The sequence below is a fragment of the Anopheles coluzzii genome, chromosome 2, assembly GCF_943734685.1.
Source record: "Anopheles coluzzii chromosome 2, AcolN3, whole genome shotgun sequence".
Taxonomy (NCBI): domain Eukaryota; kingdom Metazoa; phylum Arthropoda; class Insecta; order Diptera; family Culicidae; genus Anopheles; species Anopheles coluzzii.
The window spans coordinates 118,827,802-118,853,420 of NC_064670.1; the positions used below are offsets into that span (position 1 = coordinate 118,827,802).

Sequence of the window (25,619 nt, forward strand, 5' to 3'; positions counted from 1 at the left end):
ACTCATAATAGTATCTTCCGCTACATCAAACAGTGTGCTTCTCAAGCATTAGCGCTAGGTTGTGCAAACTACTTTCTACCTTTCTACCTACCGGCAGCGGCACCAGGTTGTGTAGTTCCGGTTCCGGTTGCCGGTGTGCACAATGGCAAGCGCCGGGTTCGCCCGGGTTCGCCGAAAGAAGATAGTGCCACCTTCTCGAGTGTGTCGGTCGCTAAGCTGTCACGTTGCCAGCGAGTGTGTGTGTGTGTCTTTGCGGGTGGCATCCGCTCCATCCGTACCAACCGTTCCACGTAACAGGTTACCGTTCTGGCGGTGTCTCGGGCCTCGTTTGTGCACCAAATCGCTCGGAATGTGACAATGTTTCGATAAACATGCTCATAATTGTGAACCACCTTCTAGTCCGACACAAGATTCTTCTTGAATTGGTATAACGACGACGACAGGGACACAGCAGGGAGGAGGAAAAAAATACCCCTACAGATATATAAATGTCTCTCTGTCGGCAAGTTTTCGACTTGTTCAGTACAATGACTTGCTGGTCCCATGAATAGGAAGCTTCATGAATGAAAAATGGTAGACGGTAGTTGACACTTGTACAATTTTATTTGCCTCCTGTTGCGTTTGAATGCCGGTGGAACCGGGCAGTTCATCACGATAGCAATTCTATTTATGGGAGCATTGCTAGCATACATTTAGGCGCTTTCTAACTCGCATAACATTTCTGTTCAGTTTGCAATTTCAAATATTTTACATTTTTCTCTCTTTCTTCTTTCTTTTATTTCAGATTTACAACTAGGAAAAAAATGCTGTAAATAGTTCAACATTTCCGCTTCTACCGTTTGTCATACTGTTGGTTCCCGCCCGCGACAGCACATGCAGCTGCAGCGCGTGCTCTAGAGTGTTTGTAAATATGTTCAGCTCAAAGTAGCCGCCCAATGTTTCAATGCGTTGGAGGCGGTTTAGAAGTGTAATGTGCTACTAATAGAAAACAAATTAAACCATTAACCACGCGTGATGTGTACTGTAAGCGATTGCGTTTGTGCGACAGCGTAAATGGAACGACAAAGCTTGCACCGGCTGTAAAGCAGATGGTTGTTAGTTCAAAGGGAACACCTCCGATCAAGTGTGTGTACCGTGTTATTATTCGAGTTGATTCGATCAATTGAAAGGCAATCGCGCGAAAGCAGACAACGCTCTCCCAACTAATCTGCCCGGCACGATCGGAACATGTGAATCCCGGCACACAGGTGACGAGGCAGGCAAGAAGCAGTAGTGTCGCACACTTAAGGATGCAATCGCCACGCTATGCTGCAGGTGCGGTGTTGTTTCGCGAGACCGTCGATCGCTGGTGACGATGCACCACGCAAAGATGCTACCAGTGATGCCCCAGCAGCAGACGGCGATTGGGCTTCCCATCATCGAGCGAATGGTGTGTAGCGCCAGCTAGCGAGACGGGTTTGCGCGTGTGTGCACCTTGTGCAACAGTGTAGTGCGCGTGTGTGTGTGTGTGCACCATGATTGTCTGTGCTTTGTGAGCGTGTATGTGTGTGTGTGAATGGTGTGTTAGCGTTTCAGGTGAAACATTACGGAAGGCCCTCCGTACACCAACTGGTGGTGCAGTGGTAAAAGTTTGCGATTGGGTTAAATAGGATGGAATAATAGCGAAACCGTGTCCACGCGCGTGCGTGTGTGTGAACTCTACACTCTGTCAGAAAATGTTATCCTTTCTACTATCCGCGTACCGTGTAGCGTCGGCGTGTGCAGCTGCTAAAAGGGCTTAATTGAAATAAAGCAACGGCAGAGATTGTGTGGTTACGGGAGTGTTTCGAAAAAAAAAGTTTTGATAGCACAACACCACGAAAAAAAGAAACCCGAACCACAGGGCGATAAATCTTGCTGCCACTTGCATTACCGACTGTAAAATTCTATCCGTTTGGCCCGGCTACTACCCCCTTTGTCGGCCTCGTGGCCACCGTAAAAGGGCAGAGTTTGTAATTTTTTGCATTAGTTTAATCCAACCCAGTACTGTGGCTGAGCAGCGCGGCGAAGCATAATGTGTGAGCAATAATAGTGTAAAGTTAATAGTGTTGATCCTTTCCGCGTGGTGCCGCTGCTAGTGTACGAAGCATAAGGCGTCTCCATCGGCGTCGCTATTGTAGGAAACACAAGGCGTCTCCATCGACGCTGTGAGTGGGTGAATACAGTGAATTAAAGTGTAAAATAAAATTGCGCTACGTTTAGTGCTTTAAATTGTGCAAAACACACGCACACGTAGAAGAAATGTAAATACCCAATGTAAAAAGTGTTAAGCGAAGGGTTACCGTCAGTTCATTCCATTAGCAGTAACCGTTCCATTTCTGAAACAATGTGCTCGTATCTTCACTCTTCTTCAAAGTAGAAAAGTTTCGCCCTAATACCACTGTTGCATCATCGCTAAAGCGTTCGAGCGAGAATGATAGTCGTGTTCCAGTAAAAAAGTGTATATATTGTTGTAAATGCACCTTCACGTTTAACTAGAATACTGTTGCGCTTGTAACCGTTTCGTATCGCGAGAGATTAGTGCAGTAGACTAAACGAAGATAAAAGAATAAAAAACAAAACAAAAATATATACTTAATCGACACAATGTTACAAACCAGCGTTACAATTATGCTTAGGCCCAGTTCATCATAGTAGCGTACACGTGTCACGTGGCTTAGTATTAACGCAGGCGGACTGCGGACGGAAAATAAAAACGGTGGAGCAAGGCGAAGCGAACCCAAACCAAACCACACCCTGCAGAAAGAATACCCGAAAATGACCGATGCAACTACTCCAAATGAAGGACAAGGTGAGTGTAGCGATGAAAGTGCTGGTTGCGGGTTGAAGGGTGTCCATAAACGATATGTTTTAAAATGCTCGATTTTTAATTATCCAATTAAGCTGCCGTTTTGTGAGATGTGTGAATTAATTTCCATTACCAACAGAGAAACAAAAAAAAAAACATCGAGACTCCAGGCCAGTATCAAAGGGATATAAAACCACCAAACGCAACACGCTATCGACATTTTTATTGTCCGTATTCAGATTATCGTATCGGCGGCGCTTCCCCACAAATCATTTCAATCAATTAGTACAACGAAAAAAAAAAAAAGTGAAGCGCCGTTTGATCGTTCGGTGAGAAATAATTCATTTCCACTATCAGCCCCCAACCGCCAGGGCCAATCTTATTGACCATTGAAGGATGGTCAGGCGCGGTTGGCACAGGCTGGGCACCCTTTTGTAATCGATGTGATTGGTGTTGGTGATGCGGTTTCGCTTCGAAGCAAAGTGTTACTATTCGTGTAAGCATCCACTTCCTGTGGCGATGGTGGGGAAGGGAATACAAGAAGAAAACAAAAAACAAAAAACGCACACAACGCTCTCTGCGAACACCAATCTCCTGCAGTGTGTAACACGAACGCTTTGAAATGTAATGGAACTTGCTCGACCATTCCATTATGCAGCTCATTCGTGAATCAGCGATTTGTGTCGATGTGTGAGTGTGTGTGTGTGTGTGGTGGTTGGAGCACTTACATATTGGCGTTCGGTTTTCAATGCGTTTTATGTTGCATGCTTTTAACTGGCTTTTCGATGACTTGCCAGCAAGCAATTTAAGGGTGATGGAATGGATTCGGTTACGTTACCACCCGGAGCACGCAGAAGAAGCAGCAAAAGCGATATTATGGATGAAGTTTGATACTGCATCGCAATGGCCATCGCTGGTTATTGATGGATTTTTTTGGAACGTTTTCTGAAGGTATCACATTCTGCGCTTAGTATTAAATTACGTCCTTGTCATCATCACCTAAATCGTTGAAACATTTTCTTTTTTATACGATTTAAGTACTTTAATTGCAAGAAGTTTTTCTTTACGTGACATGGAGTTACATTATTCAATAGTTTCTTAGAAGGTTCGTCTAACCCTTTATCACGGTCATAAGCTTGTTTAATACGTGTTATCGCTCACTCCAAGGCCAGCATTTTTCCCAGCACTCTCACACGAATTTTCAATTTACATCCCGTTGGTGTAATAAAAACCGAAAAACAACTCGGTTTAATCTTCATTCCCATACATTAGTAACGCGTTACGCTCTTGGTAGCTCGTGTTCGTGTGTGTTTTGTAGGCCTGTACCGCTAAAACGGAACTTTGGTGTCGATTCCGCCCGTGTCCAAAGCGACCAACGTGTACTACCGCAGCGGCAAACACGGCCGCTTTGATCTTGCCGACACATACAAGTATTACCGACTTTTTTACGGCATGCTGACAGCACGCTCAGCCATTCGATGCCACGTTGTTTCGCTTCGTGCGCTGATGTGTAAAATCTCGTAAGCGCATAAGGCGTTGATTGACGCGTTCGGTACCGGTGACCCGTAAGCTTTCGCGTGTTAAGCCTTGAAGCACGTAAGCGAGCAAGAACGGGTTGAGATGAAGACGGTTATATCTTTAGCCGAGCGCGAAGGCAAACTCTGAGATCGGACGAATACGATGTGGTCTGTGTTTCATGTACATATCTTGCGCAAGGTGCGTGTTGCTTGAGCGCGTGACAATCTTTCCATTTGTAGGTCAGAGTAATGAATTTCTTAGCAATGTGTGCCCTAGATTGCTTGAACGGCTGTACATGGGATTGAGGGGAGTGTGAGTTTTGAAAGATGAGTTACACACTTCAGCAAAAGTCAGCCCCAGAGTGCTGGTGCCATGAAGTGGCGGAACAGTTAGCGCTGCTAACGAGCAGATACAAGTACGTTCCTCTTTGGTTGAGGATTAGAAGGATCTTCTCGCTCTGGGTAATAGAGGTCAGCGCGTTATGTTTCATTCCGTTTGATGATGGAAAGGCACAGCTTTTATGTGTCCAATTTGTTTTTTAAGAGATTCGAGGTCATTTGTAAGGGAGGGAAATGTTTGTCTGTCGTATACTAAGTCTATAGACAGTTTAAACAGCAAACAACAGCAATATCGAATGTGGTGGATCTTATTGGATTTGTTGTGTACTTTCAGTGAGATTATTTTGTCTGAGAGAAATCGAGTTTCACCATTCGTCGTGTATATGGATTGAACAGTATGTTCCTGCTCAACGGTAGCAGAATCTTCCATCTTGCTGCGAACTCATCAGCTTAGTGTGCTGCTCGCTGCTAAACAATAATTTACATATGATGACAGCTGAAGATGAAGCAAAGCTTTATGGATTCAATTTCACTCTCTGCTTTGCAAGCAGTGGCTCGAACCTTTTGGTGGTGTTTCATTTTTAAAAGCGCAGCAATGTCTTCTGTAAATGATTCATTTCTGTCCTTACATATTGAAAAAAGTATAGCAACAATTTTGACAGTAGATGGTTACATGAATAAATAACATTTTTTTGCATTGAGTCAGTGTTTTGTGTAATAAAACCTTTCCGTGCTATCCTCATACAAAGGTAACGTTTTCCCCTTGCAAGCTGATTGTGAGTTCACAGTCAATAATAGCAGCACTTGTATGAAATGCCTTCTTTACGGGTTTAAGCAGCAGTCAAGTACTTGTTCTCAAAACATAAGCAAATTTATCCAATAGTCCGACACAGCGTTGGCGGCGTGTTTTGCATTGGTCACTGGTAAGCTTTCCCTTAAGCCACCGCGAAGGAGCTGCTGATTGCTGCGACATTCTATTCGTTCGTCGAAATACATGAAAAAAAAACATTACTTTTGTACGTGCCGTTAGCTCCGTCGATGGTTGAGTTCTTGGGTGTGTGTGTGTGTGTGGGTCTATATACAAAAAGAGGATGGAGGGTAATTTTGCTTTCTCTCTTTTTATTCATCTATCAGCTCGCTAAACGCTTTGCTGGCATTAGCAACAGTCGCCAGCCTCACAAACCGCGAACGGGAGGAAGCATGACACAAACAAAAAAAATGAAAAATGTCCGTTGACTAGCCGTTGGCTGGTAAATTAATTACGATTACGTGAGTGTGGAAGAATGCGCGACCGAACCGGCTGCTTAGACCGGTGGCGGACCGTTCTCGCGCGCGCGCTGCGCACCGTTTGCGGTTTGAAAAGCGTACTTTTTGTCCATTTCCGTCCGTTACTTGGTGCCTGCAGTATGATCCTTTCGTTACCAAACAGCCCGCTGGGTAATGAGCGGGGAGGAAAAAATGTGCGGGCAATGTACGGCCAAGACGGCAATGTAACGACAATTACGTCATCTAGGTGAATGTGCACGTTAAGAGTAATGAATACGTTTCATTTCAAGAGCGCCCGCCACATTGCGATGTTTTTCTCTTTGTGTGTATGTGTGTGTGTGTGTGTGTTAGTGTGTTGTTTTCGCAACGGGTAGCAAAATGTAGAGGAACTACGAAAGTATTTGCGGTATCAAGTATCGTGAACATTGGCCATTGCTATGAATTATGACGTTGGTGTTTTTGTGTGCAGTACCGTGGGTTGTTATTAAGCGGCTAGGTTTGGTTTTTGTTTTGCCGAATCACTCTTGTACAGTTGGAATTGATTTTTTCTTTGTGATAACAGTTGTGGTAGTAAACTTGTGTATTTATTGAAGTATATGATATAAGTTTAATCGAGTTCAAAGGTGTGCTAAATCGTATTTACAGCTTAGCTTTAAGTAGAAAGTAACTCAGTATCAGTTCTTCAGGTTAATAACTGAAAAGAATAAATGATTTCATTGTATTATTATTTTGTGGACAAAAAATAGGTCTTGCTTCTAGACTGTTCTTTATTAAAATATGCCAAAAAGTAATCTAAAAGCGATCGATGAATGTTTACGTGTCCAGCAGAAATTTGCAACGTTCAACACACATCCGTTCGTCCGTCATGCTGTCCAGCATGATTACGGTTTACTGACCTTGTGTGAAATCGTTCACCTCAAATTTCCTCATAAACATTTCCCAAAACAGTTTTCCGTAGTGGTAGTGGAAATAGGAAACATTCTCTCTACCTCTATCGCTCTCTTGGATACTTGCTTTGCCGAGACAAATAGCGTAAACAAAAACAAGCTTTGTTTCTTTTGCGTTAGTTTTTTGAATGCTTTTGCTTGCGTGCTGGGACGGGATAAGCCAGGATTACGCGTCGAGGTGTTGCTTTGAGGCTCGGAAATGACTTATACAGCATGACTCAGCTAGTTTGGCAGGTGCATTAAAATGGTCGCCCATCAAACTCGAACTGTCTGGGAATGTTCAAACAAGTCATTTGGGTTTCCAAAAAAGACACCACAAACACCCAGGAACAGAATTAGAAGTAAAATTTTCAAAAAACCATCGCACACGGTACATTCATAAAGAGTAAAAGCATAGCGGGAAAGGGGCCTGGTGCTCGGTAGAATGTTGCCAAAAATGTGTCTGCTCGCAATAATCCGGCGGTGAGGTCAACGAAAGAAGGCTTCTAACACAAACACAAACGCTAACTGACCGCTGGGTAAACACATAAACAGTGAAAATTTACGAATGACGTAGTGTGTGGACGGCGAACAGTTGACTTCTCGGACCGGAGCGTAAGCTGCTTCTGCGTGGTACAGTCCTTACGGGGATGTGCCCTGATGTGCCCTGGTGTGTGTGTGTGTGGCAGTGCATGTTCCGTGACTTTATGGGGGTTTACTCACAACCAAACCAAACAGTTCCTACGGCTTGGGTGCACAAATGCCGAGGACCGGGGACGGTTTAAGGCCACATACACCGGGAGTGAGAATTGGGATGCTTTTATGAACAGCCTCGTCTAAACTTTGGTGGACGACTGTGGGAGATGCGATCCATAGAACATGCTCTAGACAGCGTCATATCGGTCCAGGCGGGCATCTGGATTCCGGGGCTTGCTGGGGAGGCTTTCGATGAAATAGCTGCTCGTAAAAATGTGTCACATCGTTGGATGTTTAGTAAGTTTGGAGCAGCGCGCTCTGTGTGTAGTGGGATGTCGAGCATGAAGCGACGAAAGTATAGGAATATTAATGATTCATTTTTAAGGGAGGTCGCGTTGATAGTTTGGTGCGGTGTTAATGTGCGCATAACGGCCTGTTAGCTGATTCTGGGCAAACAGATGGCACTGCTGTTTTTGACTTGTGCAAAGCGATTAGTGAAGATATTAAATTCATTTCCTTTGTAGTACTCTCGTTGCTAGGCTGTGTCATGCCGACGATAGCAAATGCTTTATGATAGTGAATAGATAGCGTTATAGTTGCTTCATTAGCATAAAAAGCAATATAAGATTTATTTTGTTACTGTAGAGAAGCTCCTGTACAGTGAAGTACACGCGATGCAAAAATGGCCAGCATTACAAATTATTGCTATTAGTTTCAAGAAAACTGTGTTGCAAGAGAATATGAAAACTCATCCATGAGAAATCCTAGTTAAGATCTACTTGTGTCATATTTTATAGTTAAATCTTACTCATACATTTGATGCAATCCTGCATCTACTGTCCTATGGAGTTTCAAGAGTTATGATAAGACGTCTGTTGCAAACTGATTTAACAATTGAGATTTAGAACATCTCAAAATTGGGTATAAAGACTTTAACTCTAAGACTGCACTGTAGATGTAATATATTTCTCAGTAATATATAGTTCTGAAACCGTGAGAGTGCTTTTGTTTGGTGGAAAGTTTAATCTGAAATATATCGTAAGATGACCAGTGTAGTTTAAAACTGTAGCGAAAATTAAGAATTGATCAAGTAATAATGTCTTGATTCTCTCGAAGATCGTTAGCCGAAACCTTTAATTTTATCAGTATTGAATCGAGTTCGTTTTCCGTTCCAAAGAAAAAATGTAGTGTGTTCTGTAATGTTACGCTTATCACTTTTTATTCTAATCCCACTTCATTGGGTGTCGTTTACGGTGCGACCTTTACAGCACAAAACCATTTTTGGAAGCAGTCCCGACCAATGTGCAATGTGAACTTTGCCCTATAATAGACCCTCATGACTGTCACATTAGTGGAACGATCATAAATTTAATACAATTACACACACACACACACTGGTTGGGCCCATTGAAAAGTGCCATTACACTGCGACATTTAACGCTCGTAATGGCCGGTGGCGGTTGACGATCTAAAACGATTTTGAAGCATTAATTTCATTTCACCTCCCCACATGTGTGTGTCCATGTGATTTTAACGGTATGGTTGTGCTATTTTTTGGGAGGCGAATGGCGCCCAACTCCGTTACAGTTTTTGCTCACATTTGAGAGTAGCCGAAATGAACACCGTACACCACCACCGGTAGAGAAGCATTTGATATGAAGTGTGGAATAATTTATGAAGTGACCTGAGAAGAGAGAAGAGCTAGTGATGTTCACACACTTACATACACACACACATTCACACATCCACCACTGTAGAACAGCTTCGATGGTATATCTACCATTTTTACGCGAGCTTCCTGCCCAGGACAGTTTTGTTGGAATGTGTGCAAGTAAGTGTGTGCTTAAGTTTTTGTTTAACGCTCAGCAGAATCACGATGGTGTGTGTGTGTGCCCGAGGGTGTGTGTATCTCATTTTAATTTATTTATTAATCATGCTTATTACTTTGGGAAAAAGCAAGGCTCACGTTCGTGGTGGTAATTGAAACGAATGAATAATGACCGGCGTGGGCAACGGAACGTGATCGGCCGTCCGGTTCAGTCGTCGTCCTTTCCGAAGGTTCGCATTTCACCAGGCCAGGCCCTGCTGAAAGCTTTAAGCATTGAAATTTGCTGGCAAACTAACAGGCTGTTAAATAATTCTTCCAAAAGTGTGCAAAGTGCAAATGCTTCAAATATTTAACAATTAATCATACCAGAACGACGCTACATAGCAATTGTTTAGGGAATGTGTAGCCTTCCTTACCTGTGAATGAAGCTTTAGCTCCGTTCATTACAATTAATTGTTTGTTGCTAACTGATTTTTAGTGCCGCTCTGCGCCCGGTGGGGGTGTGAAGTAATCTATTTAATGTGCCAAGCGAGCGCCTAGAAAGGAAGCACCGTGTAGCAGCTGCGTTTGTTTGAACTTTTCCCATTTCTGCAGGATCTTGCCCGCAGCGCTGTTGTGTCGTTGTTTTTCTTGTGAGTTCTTTTTCGGGTGGACCGTTTCGGGTCGGGAAGGGATGCTGTACAGACAAACGCACCACGTTTGGTTTTTTTGGGCATGGGGTGGAGAGGAGGGTTTAGTTTTTGTAGGGGGTTTTGTTTTGTTTTAACTTTGCGGCCTGCTCCATCGCAACTTTAGCGAAATTTGTTTTAAGTATACGGATAAACTTGAAACAATCCCTCCCAGCGTCAGACAGAGAATGTGTTTTTGTTGCGTGATGAAGCTGTGATATGTTTGTGCAGAATCACAGATGGTACGATGGTACGTTTGATGTTGTGTGTGTGAAAGTAGCTTAGGGCAATGACTGTAAATTGCACAAAGATTTGTACCAGAAAAAAAAACATGTGTGCTTGAACAAGAAGCTTACAAAATTAAGTAACGATTCTTGATTAAGAATATATACCGACGCCCGCCAGCCTTTTTATAGAAGAGGCGTGTGGCGTTGGCCTAATGGAAATTGGTGCAGGAAAATCGATACCCATCTTGTATTGACTGCCAAACTGTAGGGTCCTGTGGAAAGCTCTTAACATCGCTCGCTCGCTTCAGGAAAGTTTCTTCATGCAAGTGTACTTCGCCGGCTACGGTTGTGCCGGAACTGGCCTGCTAGGTGCTGCTACCATGGTAACACCTTTTGGAACGGTTCGGTACATTCCGGTGCGTGTTTTGAATTGGAAGAATTTTTGATTAAAACCCTCCCGGGGCACCGGGACCATCGGGATGGTGCTGTACGATCGTATGTATGCTTATGGGTATGCAGTGCACCGGCACCAAGTGAGAGCAAATTCTGCCGAAACCTTCATTGCAAAAATACGACACGAAGAAATTTGAACGTGCACACGGGCCGCTCCGTATCGATATCCTGCCCGGCTGGGACGAGCGAGATGGAAAATGAATTAAATGGCAAACGAGCGCAAATGTTGGAGCCCATCGTAAGAAGGCCACGTAAAACATGTGTACATGTGTAGGTGTGTGTGTGTATTTTAGTAGGTGGAACAGATTCTTGCCCCATCTTTACTGGGATTTTGGAGGAGAGGAAAGCTTTTCTTTTGCCAAAAATTTAGTACAAATGTTTCCCGGGCGTCGAGTGTGGATTGCTTGAGCAGGAATGTGAGAACCCTCCCGGGGACATATGCAGCGACCGTATTTGCTACCGTCCGGATGTGTGCTGTGCGATCGTAAATGGTGCTGAAGAATTTCCGTACCGCCGTTGGCGGCGAAAAAATAAGACGCTTTTCTTTCCCATTTCGTACCGCCGGGTTTGACGTACAAGCGTGGAGCTTCGAAAGGAAAACTTTGCCGAGCCCGTGTATGGCACGAAGATAGCATTGTTGAACTGTTTTTGTGCTCGTTCTTTTTAATTGTTTGGTGCTGGCTTTTGTAGGGTGGGGTTGCTTGAAAAGAATGAAACAATTTCACTTAATTGATTTTAAGAAACCGTCGGCAATGTTTCCGCTAAGATAAGAAGATTCCTTTCGCACGTCAAATGTTTTGTGAGTAATTTTAATCAAAACTCCGCAAATAGTACTACGATCTACCTTTCTAACCATTAACGATTTCATGCTGCTCTTTTAGTGTTACATGTTATGTTTTTAATCAAAAGGCTCAATTTTTGTTCAATTAAAGCTTAGTTTTGGACTTCAAACTATGTAACATAAGATTTAATTTGAAGAATATTGTTTAATGTTGCCATTTATCGCAATTGTTGCAGTTTTTCACATTTGAATTAAAACATTATACTGCTTTAGTAACTCCACAGCTCCATTTGATCAAGTTTGTGATTGACTTGTTAGCAAGAACGACACAAACAGCCTACAAGCAGGGAAAAAAAAACAAATTATTTTTCGACTAAAGATGAAGTCACCGTGGCAGAGCTCTCTACACTCGTGTTACGTCGGAAAAGGCCACCTCCAAAGCATTCCTTTTTTCCGCCCTTTGACACCACATCCATCCAGTTACGGTTGAATAGATCAGAAAAATGTGATTTTGGCAGAGTTTTACGGCCCACAGATCTATGTGTATCGTATTTTTTTAAACCGCAAAAGACGAACACCCAAGACGATGGCGAAAATAAAGGATTTACACAGCATAGAACACAAAAAGAGAGCTCAGCGCAGCCAGCAACAACAAAAAAAAACTAAAAAAGATCGCTTCCTAATCCTGTGAACCACAAAAGATACCCATTTTCACTTCGCCTCTCTCCCGCTTCGCGGAATCTTCGGCTCGCTTAAGTATCTCTTCCGATGGGCTCGTTTTGTGGGTTAGAATTTATTTTTCGAATTTGTTTTTTGTTGCTTCTATTCTGTCGCTTTGTTAACCGGATGATGGTGTTAACTGGATCCGGTCGGTGGTTATTGTACACGCAGGATGCTCTCTAAAGAGGCTTTAGGCTGTGTGTGTGTGTTGGGTAGGGGAATGAGCTTCAAAGAGAAAGGTGGAAGAGGAAGCACGGTTATTCAACCGACCTTTCCGGTCACTTGTCTCATCCATCTAGGGAGGGCACCGAATCGGACGGCGTGCCAAGGATTTGCTCCACCAGTTCCCGTGAAAGTAATGAAACAAATTTGAGTGGGTGTGTGTGTGTGTGTTTGAGGAATGGAGAAAATCGGGAACGATACTACGAACAAGAATCGCACCGTAACCACCCCCCAGAGCATCTTATTGTTGGTCTTTGTGCTCTGGGAGCGTGTGTTAAGTAAGTAAATTTGGTTCAGCCTTCAGTCTTGTGTCTTTGTGGCTACATCCTTATCGTCCAAGTGAAAAGCGCCCAAGCTGTGTCTGTTTTTGTGGAACGCTTTTTTTATGAACAAAGCAAAGCAAAAAACCGATCCATCTAACAAAGCAGGACAGGGGACCAGAGCCTGGAAAGGTGCACAAATCCGTCCCACAAAACTTATCACGATAGAAATAATGTCAGTGAGTAGGGACATTGAAAAATATTCCTTCCATCCCTCCCAACCGGGCCACCACAGGCTGTCAACCGGCCGGGCCTCTGCTGAAAGGGAACACGCGACCTCCTGCTCATCATCATCAGCTTTATGGCAATATTATTCTTTTCTGCCAAAGCAGACGAACCCGTCGGGTTTTGTGGTTGACAAGGGATTTTTAGGTCCTGTCCTGGGAGCGCGGGTCCTATGTTTTTCCTTTTTTGTAAGCTTTCCCGTTTTGGTTTTTTGTTTTATTTGTTTCGTTCTCATATAAGAAAGCAAAAACCGACCCAATGGTTTCGTTTTCTTTTTGTTGTTGGTAACCCTTTCCTCGGAAGGAGCGTAACAGTTGGAAGCCGTTTTGTGGCGAAGAAATCATCCCTCATCCGCCCTCCCGGGCAAGGTTTGAGCGCATGATAGGGAGAGGGAGAGTGAAGGATAATCCTAAATACATATTTTTCTTCCACCGTCCCGAATGTTTTCACAGCGACGCCTATTGCAAGATGGGCAAACAATGAACAGCAGGACCGTTGTGGTGCAGGCTGTGGATGTAGCAATACGTTCACGAGCGTTTATGTGTGTATGTGGCTTGGCTGTACGGTATTTCGCTAGCTATGTGTGTGTAAACTGTCACAATAGGGTTGTGATAGCAGACGAGCTGGGATGGAAAGGAGGAGGAGCACGACCCTTAGGCCGGAAAATCCTCAACCTGTCTGCAGCATTGACAGGTGGTTAGTAAGGTAAAGTAAAGGACAGAACTCATAGTAAAAAAGAAAAAAAAGATACACAGAGACACACTTGTAAAAGTTAACTGACAATCGGCGATTTGCGATGATGCCTGAAAAATCCGATCAAAATTTCCGACGACCCGCACAACTCGCCTTGACGGCCGGATGATTGGGTTGTTGGCGAGCTTTGTGTCAATATGTATCTTGCTGTAACTTGCTCCGAAGTTACAGGCTGTTACAGGCGGCGTTTGGGAATTAGCAAGTAAGTGTTTTGTTATTCGCATTAAACATTTGATGCAATATAACTGTTTCTTTTTGAATCGTTTCTTTAATGCTACTTTCAGCGGTTATTCTAGTAACACAGCAAAAAGACAAAACAGAATCGATTTAGCATAGACGCGTAATCTTCCACGAGCATTTGGTTTGAGATGGGTTGGGTTTGGTAAAAACAATGAATTGATTGAATAGGATTTTCTTCATTGAAAGTGCTGCACAGGAGGTGTCATTTTGAATATCTTACGTAAATATACAGACTCGAGATAAAACATTATCATACGATGTGCGTGGGCCGGTGGGAGTGAATGGATGAGCAAAGATTTGCATAAACCAAGCAAGCTTCATTTGCGAAGAGATGATTCATATTCGTTTTTCTTGCGTAAAAAGCTGGGCATGCTTACAAAATAGATTTCTTCTACACATTTTGAATTTGGTTTATGTTATTTTTGTTATGTTGTGGAAAATCCTAGTTATCAGTTTATTTCACAAAATAGGATGAGAGTAATATTCCAAAAATATTTGCGTTAAGCTAAGTAATTGACATTATAAAAACTAATCTTAAAATAACCATACAAGTGTAGTAAAATCAACAATATCTTTTGCATATTACCAACATTTCTTCAGTGTTTCTCAGATAAAATGTTTGTTCCGTAATTTCGAAACAAATTATAGCACCCTTTTACAACATGCATTCCAGTTTTATGGGTTTTTAAAATAATCTTAACCCATCCTATTGTTTGAAAACTGCAAATCTTGCAAACAGTTTCCCTGAGAAAACAGCCACAAACAACCTCACGCAAATCGGTTTATCGCCTAGATATTGACAGTTAAATTATTAGCATCGCCTAATGCTTTTGCCATAAAGCTGTCGCTACTACCGCCCCAGCGATGACCTCGTTATGATTTTTTTGTTGTTGTATACCAAACCCCATTGAAAAACACTTCAGCTCCATTGATCCAGCTCTAAGCACGGTTGGTAGGTTTCGCCATCGAGGCGCAAAAGGCAAAAAACCCGCCCAGCGAACTGTGTGTGTGTGTGTGTGTGTGTGTGCGATAGTAAATAATAAGGATGATTTTTATATTATTTCTTATCGAGCTTTTTCGAGCTGCGCTTGGATCACCGTCTGTATGGGTGTGTGTGTGTGTGTGTTTCGTTGGCGTGACGAAGGAGGAAAGTAAGCAACGACTAGATGGCTCCAGCCGAAAAGGAAAAGCTTCAAACCCTGTTTCCTGCAACCAGCCCCACAGTAGTAGACGCAGCAGCAGACGGGCGCTGACTTGCTTTCCGACCGATTTGTTTCGGATTCGTGTTCGGGGTTCGGGGTTTCGGAACGGGCAGATGGATGTGGTGCGACAAATGTTGGGTTTCGGAAATTTCCGCATATTTCACGATCAACTGGGAAATGAGATCCGGTTCGAGTTCGCAGGCGGCTCCAGGCTCGCAGCCGTTGGAATGAAAAATTCAATATCTCGCCCGGTGCGATTCGGCGGTGCGGTTCATTGATTTTTACTTGCGCACCGGGCAAAACCCACACACAGCAAAGCCGAGCGTATTTGCTCCCGTTTAAGACGGTGTGCGTTGGTAGGATAAGTAGTGGAATTGGGCAAGCAAAGGGGGGGGATGATTTCTGTTGCCATTCAATCGAAATTGGCAGCTGGGGAGAGTGCAAGCCCTAGGAGAATGTTAGGCAATCCCCAGACCATTCAACCGTAATACACGGATTCAGCAACCGCCGCAGTCTCCGCCTCCGCACGTGTTTGGCCGTCTCACCAAACTGCGAGCAAGACAAATGTAGATGTGTGGAATATGTTTCGGGTTTGTGGCGAGTGGGGATGCCCTCCGCCATGGAAATGGTGATTGAAAATAGTCGACTAGGTCAATAGCGCATTTATACTCTCGTATCGTTTTGCTGGCGCACGCTTCGTCCATTTTGCCCGTCTCTAGCCACCCTCCGTGATGTACATTACATTTTTAAGGAACTGTTCAAACGCTGATCAGAATATATTTTTCCTGATCCTCGTACGTGTGTGTTTCCAATATAGCTGTACTCTACTATGCTCACCTTTCCCGGAAATGCTTTCTAAGACCGATCATATAAAGGATTGAATCGAGGAAAATGGGAATGCGCGCAGCAGTGGCAGTGGCCAAAGTGGAAGGATTTGTTTCCTCTGATTGCTGCTTTGCTTTATGGTGCATGATGAGGATGATGATGATGATGGTGCTGGTAGTAGTGTGTGGCGCCGTTAAAGTATGTTTCACATTTTTGGAGGTCTTTCTGCTTTCGTCCTTTCCCCTTTGTGGATGGGCAAAAGTTTGGGGTTTCCCGCAACGTTTCACTCAACGTGTTTCTGGAAGTGGATTTACCCTTCCCCCCCCCCCATTGCATCGTACGTTTCCGGGGAGATGCACCGAGATCTGTGCTATTTTGTTTTGTGTTGGGCGATATTTTCCTTTCGCTTTTAGAAGTTGGAATGAAAATTTTGCTGTTCGAGCTGTTACCCGAAAAAGACGAGGACGACGACTGTGGTCCGTCGATATACTTGTTCGCTGAGCGTCCTGTTTTGGTGTAGTCTATAAATCTTGCCACTTTTTTGAGTGGTACTTTTCCACCCGCTTGCTTCCGTTTTGTATACTTATCCGACAGTCTCAGTTGAAGAATCGGCATTTGGGAAAATGGAAGCACTGGATCTATTTTCCTAGGTCCTAGCTTTTTTTGCCTAGGTTTTTGGTAAATGGCCTTCAAGGTATAAGTGCCGTAATGATACTTGTGATTGGATCGGCGTGATCACTTATCATTTTTGCTAAAGTGGAAGGTGCTTCTCGAGCATGGCAGCAAAGAAAGTAAATAGATGGAGTTGAGGTCTCTTAGGCTGATGCTTCAAGTTTAAAGAATTTATTGTGAGTGTTACATAAATTGTACAAGTGGTGGTACAATAATTTAAATCAAAAACAGAACACTAACAACGGCCGTCCTTGATAGATAATAAGCTAAGGCTTTTAAGAATCCTATACCCTAAAAACGAGACCTTGATGACTGATTGCATTTGTTGGATGGTGACAGGTTTGATATCAGACGTAGAAGCTGAAGATGATGGAGAGGACTTTGAAGATAATTTTATTTTTATTTTGATTTAGATTTCGCAAGAACAGCGTCTGTCAATTGCTTCTTGAGACGAAATTGAATTTCTTTCACCCTTACCCCGTGGGTTGGCTAGTTTTATATTCATGTCAAATAAAAACGTCAGTTTCAGTTTGAGCTGTCACATGCAAGTGGTTCATAATAGTGGTGCTCCTCCATCCCAGACCTATCAAGATCAATATTTATTTAAAAGAATATATTCTAGATAGTAGAAATTCACCAGAATAATGTGTAGGTTAGGTTTTTCATCATAAGTTCTTACCTCCACCAAGCGCAGGAATATATTCCTTCCTTTATGCCTCGAGCTGGAAAAAAGGGATTTCTGTCAAATCAAGCCGTCGATGCCCGGCGCCTCAAGCAAAATGTTTCATAAAAAGGTTCACCAATTCGTTCCGCCCCAAATCAAAAAGTACGAAACGTACAACCACTTTGGATCCAGCTCCCTAGGTTACCCCCCTCAACAGGTCGCCCGGCGGCTGGCATCTCGCAACCATCATCACCACTCGTTCATGCCTCCCGCTCTGACATAGCCAGCGTTGGGAAGAAGAAGAAATGGCAAATCTTGTTTTAGGCAGGATGATCATTTCCACCGGCGCCCAACAAGTATTTTGAGAACGACAAAAAAAAGGTTCACGTTCTGTATTGTAAATTGAAGGTTTCGGAAAAATTCTTCACGCCTGAGAATCATTGGATTATTGTGCAAGGAAAAATAAAATGCCGGACATCCAAAATGGGAGAAAGATTTATGCCGTCCTTGAACGAATTATGTGTCTTTCTTTTTGGACGAGAGGGAGAGGCGGACCATTCCTCGGTAGGCAGGAGAATTGTGACCCGCACCCGAAAAAATGACATTGTAACAAATGGTTCGCTTTTTTGTCTTTACTTTTGTGGATGGTACGGCATCACGTAAATGATGACGTGGCGCAGGAGAGTAGAATTGGAAACGTTTGGGTGACAGGTTTGCTTCTTCTTCTTTTTCTGTTGTGGTTCGGCTATGGTCAATGGTATTGAACCAATCATCGTCAAATGATGAAAATGGCAATGAAGTGTCATGATGCTTTTCGATGTCAAGGGAAGCTGTTTTCTCCGCCTGTAATCCTGCCACGAGTCATCTTGTTTGCGTCGGATTATGTATTAAAAGCGTTCGTTTCGTTGTAAATAACACACATTTTGTAAAGTATTGCCTCAAATTGTCTTGCTTTGTTGCAAGTTTTCTGACATATGCATCGTTTTGCAAATTTAATTAACACTCAATTATAGCTCAATTTAGTACTCGCGAGCAATTTGTGAATCAATCAGTGTTCGCCAACTTATTCTCTCGCCTTCAAATCTGCAAAACTTAATCTCATCCCAACGACCCGAGAGCATTCTCGCAATCTCATCTAATAGGAATAAATAGCTAACAAACAGCGCGATGCAAAACTTTCCGCTGCGCTGCAGAATCTAGATCAAAATGGCAAACTTTCCAAATTGTTCCCTGTTCCGTGGAATCTTTCATCAGCATCTCTTCCGGCTGCATTGTATTGCATTTGCGCTTCCGATCCGAGGGGACCCCAAGAGGGGACAGATGCAAATGCAACTGGCATAGTTTATAGACAATCTGTTTTTTTGTTGGTCCGGCCCACTCCATCACTTTTACAGTTGAGTGAAATTCAAGGACAGCGTTTGCGCCTTTCGGCGCCTGTTGATGATAATTTCATTCCCGAGCCGGTTCGAGTGGGGCACATTCTAAGGCAGGAAATGGGGATGCATTCCTGCTAAACCATTGGGAAAAAGTTTGTCAAGTGACAGGGACATTTTCCTTAGCTGGTGTCATCCGTTTTAGTGTGTAAGGAATCTTTCCAGCATTGTGATTGTGTGACGTCATTCGGGTAGAGAATGCAAGACGGTGGTAAATTTCAAAAAAGGAAATCGGATATGTCTTCATTGTTCTGCTTAAGATTGCATTGTACTGCAGAGGTGAATTAGTTGAAAACTCAATTTAGATATGTTTGAAAGCTAAATTTCAAATGTGTATGCCACCTAAAATATTATAGACAATCAATAAATACATCCCTTGCCAACAGCGTTAGAATTACGACTTTCGGTAGACGATCAATTACAATCCCGACAGCAAATTTGCAGCGAATGCCAGTCAGCGTAAGCCTTCGGAGGCACTTCAATTCAATCTGCTGCCACCGTCTCGTTCAAAGCTGTGATGGAATGAAGCATACATTCAGCCTGCACCTGCACACAGTGAGCTACTTACCCGACGCAGTATGGGTGGAGCCAGGTGGAGAGAGTGAGCATTTGCGAATAGAATGTCTGACTATCTGAGCTTCTTTCTAGCACTTGTTCAAGTTGTTCTTGCAAGATGAATTTCTCGGTTTTTTTTTTCCCTCAGTATCTTTCCCGACCACAACCGCTCCTTAGAAAAGTGCCATCAACCTCGGTGAGCTTCATTCGGACTGCATTCTTCAGTGTACGGTTCCCTTCCTGAACGGCAAAGGAAGCTGAAGTGTTTTCCATACTTTGCGGTAACGATAAGACTCACGCGGGAAAGCGCCTTTGCATACAGCTCACCTTTTCCGTGCCAAAGCTCCTTCCACAACTTCGGTAGCACCTGCTTTCAGCAACGGGGAGACATTTTCACTTCGTGACAGTCATCGCGGTTAGACGCAAACGGTCTCTGTACGCTCGGAGGAAGAAAAACACATCGATTGAATGTAAAATCACTCACTACTACACTCAACTATAAACACACACATGCACCTCCATCCAAACACTGGGAACAAGTGTCGGGAAAATATCGGTTGGTTGAAAATTTTGTGTGGATAGTGTGTCAAGTACGTGTTAGCTTTGATGACTATATTATGTCCTCGCCCAACGGTGGAAAGGGGGTCGTTCACAGCACACTCGAGTGCTGGTTTGCATCCGGAGCCCGGTAGTACCGGTGAAAAGCTTCGCTAGAATGACATGTTCTTATCTCTGGTGTACGGCGTGTGTATGCAGGCAGGCAACCCATCAGAGCGCGTTACTTATTACACTGCCGTCAATGAATACTGTCGAAGAATGATGGTACGTTAAGTGATTCCAACGGAAGGTAGGGGAGAAGGTAATGTTTGGATGCAGCAGAGAATCTTATTAACGCAGCAATGTTATTACTACTTATGGTGTAAGCGGTTATAAACGGAATTGCTGTGCTACTTCCAATGGAACCGGCCAGCTAATATAACATAAAGGAACGGTATCATAATGCTACGCCAAACAAATTGATTCTCCAACCATCTTATTTCGTTGTCTTTTATTTAATGATAACTCATAAACACCTGTTGTTAAATACACTATTCTAAGCGTTGTGTTTTGTTATGAATCATCCACGAAACTTTGCCAATTTACGCTTTATTGCTTCTTTGCGCCACCGCTTCATGCTATCTAATGATTGTGTATGCCTGATTTATAGATTTCATAATTGATTCGGAAAGATTATGTATTGCGCTACACGACGGCACATTATGACTTTGCTGCTAGTTACAGCTTAAAGGCAGGCTCATCTGCCACAGCTAAATATCATCCCAATTTAGAAATTAATTCAAGATCATGTATCAACAATTTTGGCTTCGGTAATTCTCCTTCGCCAAACCACGATCGCCAAATGGTGTTCAATTTATCTAACCACGCTTCAACCCACAAGAGGTGGGTGTTTTGACTACGACACACCAACACCACGTACATTCACACATCCACTGGCAGACACAGTATCACCTCCTGCCAAAAACCGTTGGCGAAATAGCTTGCCAACATCGGGAAAGATGTGCACTTGTGGGAGGGGAGTTCGCTTTCGGGCTGATATGTTATTTATTTTCCTAACGTGCTTCAATTAAAATAAATTATGGCCGACTCGGGTTTTCTCCGCCGGGTATTTTATGTACGGCAAGCGTTGAACCGTGCGTATCAGAGATTTTCGTAGCCCGCCGGCCATGTGTACCATCCCGGTTCGGCGGTGTGCGGGCTTGCATGATGTATATGCAGGGGCTACCCAATGTTGGGCGCTTGCTGTTGTTTGCCTCCCTGTTATTGTTGGGCAGTATTGCAGCGTGAGATAAAATTTCCCATATCGTTCGGTACGATACGAAACTGGACTTTGATAAGGTCGATTGTGGTAAAGGTGGCTTTTAAAAGGATGCTTTGTTTCCCTTCACAAGGTTTCGATCCCGATCGATTTCGGAATTCCAAGGATTCTGTGCTTCTAAAAGCACTTGTTACGGACACAGGATTGAACCCCAGAACAAGGGATGTAGTATGACAAGGTTCTCGCCCGCTTAACAACCGAAAAACGGCAAAAGTGCAACAGAACGGAAGAAACAACAACCGCATCAATGTCCTCGCACCGCGTTGAGCTTTATTGCTCGGGCTGAAGTGTGTGTGTGTGTTGGTGTAGATAAATTTACAACCTATCAACCGGTGTAAGTTATGGGCCGGGTTTTGCTCGGGCTGTGGAGCGCCTGAGTGACCATTCGATAAGAGGAATGTCCAAAACATTAGCACAGTGGAGTATCGCCGCGTTGAAGCGTAGACAGAAGAAGGTTTTTGGGCAAATTGACAGTAAACGGGTTTCTGTGTTATGCCACAAGAGAGCCCATTGTTATATTTTGTAACACACATATCACAACACCATACTTATATTAGGTCATAATTTGAGGAATAGTTTGATAAGGGATAGTACGCTTTAGTACGCTTTTATGTCACGCATAAACATGTTTTATGGGAAAGCATTCAAATAATGATTTCTTAGAGCGTGAGTCACATATGGATGTTTGGATATTGCTGAGTTTTTTTAAAGAAAATTAAAAAGGCATATTTTTGTAAATAACTTAGCTCAACATTACATTATTTTTCCCATCTTTCGCAAGAAGCTCAAATTGTTGCGTTCCATTGCGTTGTAGTCATGCAGTCATTCCTGTTTTCCGCACCGTTAAACGAGCCCGCTGACGGGAAAATAATTTATTGAATGGCGTCCCTTCCCATTGGTCACCGCGTACAGACGGGGCTGTACACGCCCCCCAGCCATCGCCATCCATCGCCAAAGGCCCGTCGGCGTGATATATAAATAGAACGATGCGATCCAGGGTTTGGCCGGGAATTGAATCCGGGCCAAATGATACATCGCGAAATGTGAGCCACACACTATCCTCCGGCAAGCGTACTCAGTTGGTCGGAAGCGTTTGTTATTTACAGTCGTTGTCAATCCCGTGATGCGGACAGCGGGGAAGGATGAAGCGTACACGCAGCTAGCTCTGTCAGGTGTTGCGTTCTCCCTTAAGTATGTTCGAGTTCTTCGAGTGCGAATGAAATTCGATAGCGCGGCTGTGTTCCATCGTGCGAGAACGTGCGGCAAGAAGCTGGCTGTTGTTTGTCGTTAAACGGGGGGATGCTGAACTCTGCCTAGAACGGCGGCAATGGTCCACAGGGAGGTGGTGGTTGCAAATTGATATGACGCTGTTTTACATTGTTTGCCAACGAGGAGCTTTTGTCGACGCGCAACGATTTGCGTTTGATCGATGCGTAGCACAAGGAAAGCTATCTGGGAATGTTACACATGCACTGAATTGCTACCTTTATCATTATCTAGTCTCATCCTTATCACGGTAATATTTCATCTCTAACTGATTGTTTTCTATTCCCTTACTTTTTCCTCCTTTCCCAGTTGCAAAGCATCAGGTTGTTGCGTATACCGAAAAGTCCCAGGACAAACATGAGTCACGTCACATTCAGCTCGTGCGGGAGTACGGCTTTCATCCTCGGTCTAAGGTACAGGTCGAGGATGGTGCCCTGCTGCCGCGCAAATTCGAACCCTTCCCCAATGACATGTACGGCCGACCGCTGGAGGAAATCGATAACTTCATCTACGAAGAGGTAAGTGTTTTGCTACACAAACAAACATATTAGCGCTGTTTGATTTGAACAGGTGGTTTTGGTGCTCAGTGCCTTTGTGAGTTAAGGTGGCAATGCAATTGAGTACCGGTAAATAATTAATTGAATTAATTATACACATCATCGTGACGCAGGACATCCGATGGAGACGCCTGGTAGTTTGTGTAAAATTGTTTATGTTGAGGATAAATTGGCGGCGAAACGATAAAAAATATAAAACATAAGTAACAAAACGAAACTCAAACCAAGTTGATGAACCATTGAAAATTATTATTTCCCTTCAATTCTACGAATTTCTATTGCGGTGCGCATATGTAAATATTCGCGCGCGAGCTTTCAGCACCGATGCTATCATATTTTCCCGAGGGAAAACATCCTTCGTCCTTTAACCTTTTGCCACTGTGGTACGAATTTCTAATCCATTTGACCGTATTCCGAGAACTGCTGCCGAGCGCGCTCGATATTTGTGTCCGCTTGCGCGTTACCGTGCTCTGTGTTGTATGCAAACAAGCAACTTCCGAGCTGAATTTCTAATTAATCACCTTTCGAACATACACACACACACACAGACACAGACACACAGCGGTGGCGTAAAAAAGCTTGCTGCGCTGATGGTCTCGGGTTGAAGTTGAATTGGTTTGAATTGTTATGTTTCGTGTTGATGTTTTTTTATACCTTGCAATGAAAGGGGGGGGGGGGGTCTAAATCGAATGTTACGAAAACGAAACTGTGATGTGGACGGCGGGTGGTGAGCGGGGCTTCCCGAGGGCGGATTTTCCTCTTCCGCTCGTGATTTATGATAACTTGCGCCGCTCAATCAACAGGAAGGCACAACGGTACCATGCCACATTCGGCTGCTTGTTGTTCGGTTAATACCTTAAATGATTTTTATTCCAATGGCGGCGTGGCTTTCACAGTTTGGTGCAGCTAAATACGCTCATTTCTAAATTTGGCTACACACCCGGCGGTGGAGCAGCGTTGGCTGAATTTGGGACCACCTACCACTCACATACGTGCCTGACGCTGTTGCGCTCTTTTGAACATTGGAGCTTTGGTACATGTTTTGAAATTATTTCTGTTTTGCGAACGAAGGTCTTTCTTTTTTGGAACATGGTTTGATAGTGTTTCGTTATTGTTTGGTTGTTTGTTATTTTCCACTGCTATGGCAGTGGTGAGAGATTAAAAATACGATTTATTTTGGTCGAACAATTTTATGTTGCCGTAGAACAACAAAATCGTTTTCGTGAACTATGTGCGCTCCTGATAAAAAAAGGTACAGGACTGGTACGCAGGACACGTACGCATCGGAATTGGTTGAAAATAGAATATAATGAGCATTCGAAATGCAAGTATCACTTCATTTTATGATTCAATGATCAGTGGCAGTGCGAACATCTCAGCGATCGAGATAAATCGATTGTTTTGTATATTACACATAAAAACCAATGTATTTGCCTACACAGTGCTTAGATTATTGCAAAAATCAATAACACGCTTTAAACATTCAGAATATTTAACGCCTGCCTGTACTCAGACAGCTCACAATCTCTCAAAAGCTTTATATTGGTTTTATTTTTTCAATGGCCCCATGCTCTTACACGCATTAATGCTCCATTAGAGCTATATTCAATCGGATCAGTACAATGCTTTTAATGAGCTGCGATGTAATGGAGTGTTGATGGGGATTACTGTTTACCATTCTGCAATGACAGTAGCACCGTGCCAAATGGATAAAGCCCATTTCAATGTCAATGGTTTTTAAAATTAATGATTTGTAAACGGTTGGAAAGCAGCACGTGCGGGTGTGCGATTTCCCTTAAAATTGGTTATGAAGTACATTTAACAAACAAGCCATTGGGGAGCCATGGAACAAAAAGTCTCATAAAATTAGCCTCAAATGTATCGGAAATCCATTTTCATTGCCCAAATCCCACTGGCACTAGACGTACAGAAGACTTTTTATAAGTACGTAATTAAAATTCATTTTTCCAGCTCAATTAATAACAATAATTTGGTGCAACGATTTACGACGCTAGGGGACCTGTGCTTCCCCACTGAGCGAGGGTAAATAACGAAAAGTTTTTGGTTATCTCGAAAAAAAAGACTACACAAATTAAGACCCATTGTAACCGATACGGATCCTCTAAGGTCGGTATGCTAGCAAAGCTTACCCTAAAAAGAGCATTTGTACAAGTGTGAAATAGCAAAAAAGGGATTGCTCGGCAACAGAGCAACTAACTCCCTGCCAGCAACATATGGCGCGCTAGAGCAAGCGAACGCTCAGACGGTTATCGTTAGCTTTCAGGCGAGAACTACCACTACTACGCCGCTGCCCTTAACCCTGCAATGCCGTTGTCGTCCCATTTGGTTAGGTTCTTTCGACCGGACAAAGTTAAGGTGGGTTTTCACTATCATTTTTCTCCGCTTTTGTGGCTTACACAGCCATCGTTCTGCCCGTACTCTGGCTCCAATTCAGAAGGGTGTACCGTACACTCTCTCTCTCGTTATCACATTTTCATTACCCACTGATATCCCACCCTCATTATGTCGGACAGGTTCGGTACGGTGAGGTACGGGGGTAG

General features: G+C 43.5%; 2 protein-coding genes across 7 annotated transcripts in view; one reads left to right on the forward strand and one right to left on the reverse strand.

Annotated features, from left to right (window-relative positions):
* The window catches only part of LOC120947909 (probable beta-hexosaminidase fdl), a 359,113-nt gene that overhangs the window by 75,510 nt on the left and 257,984 nt on the right, over positions 1-25,619 (reverse strand). The gene's annotated exons all lie outside the window — the stretch shown is intronic.
* The window catches only part of LOC120952673 (sodium channel protein 60E), a 116,774-nt gene that overhangs the window by 15,500 nt on the left and 75,655 nt on the right, over positions 1-25,619 (forward strand). For all 5 annotated transcript variants that reach the window (XM_040372125.2, XM_040372127.2, XM_040372126.2 and 2 more), the window contains exons 2-3: positions 785-2,830; positions 22,811-23,019. In XM_040372125.2, the coding sequence (XP_040228059.2) occupies positions 2,797-2,830; positions 22,811-23,019 (243 nt within the window). In that variant the 5' untranslated portion in view covers positions 785-2,796. The remainder of the gene's footprint in view (positions 1-784; positions 2,831-22,810; positions 23,020-25,619) is intronic.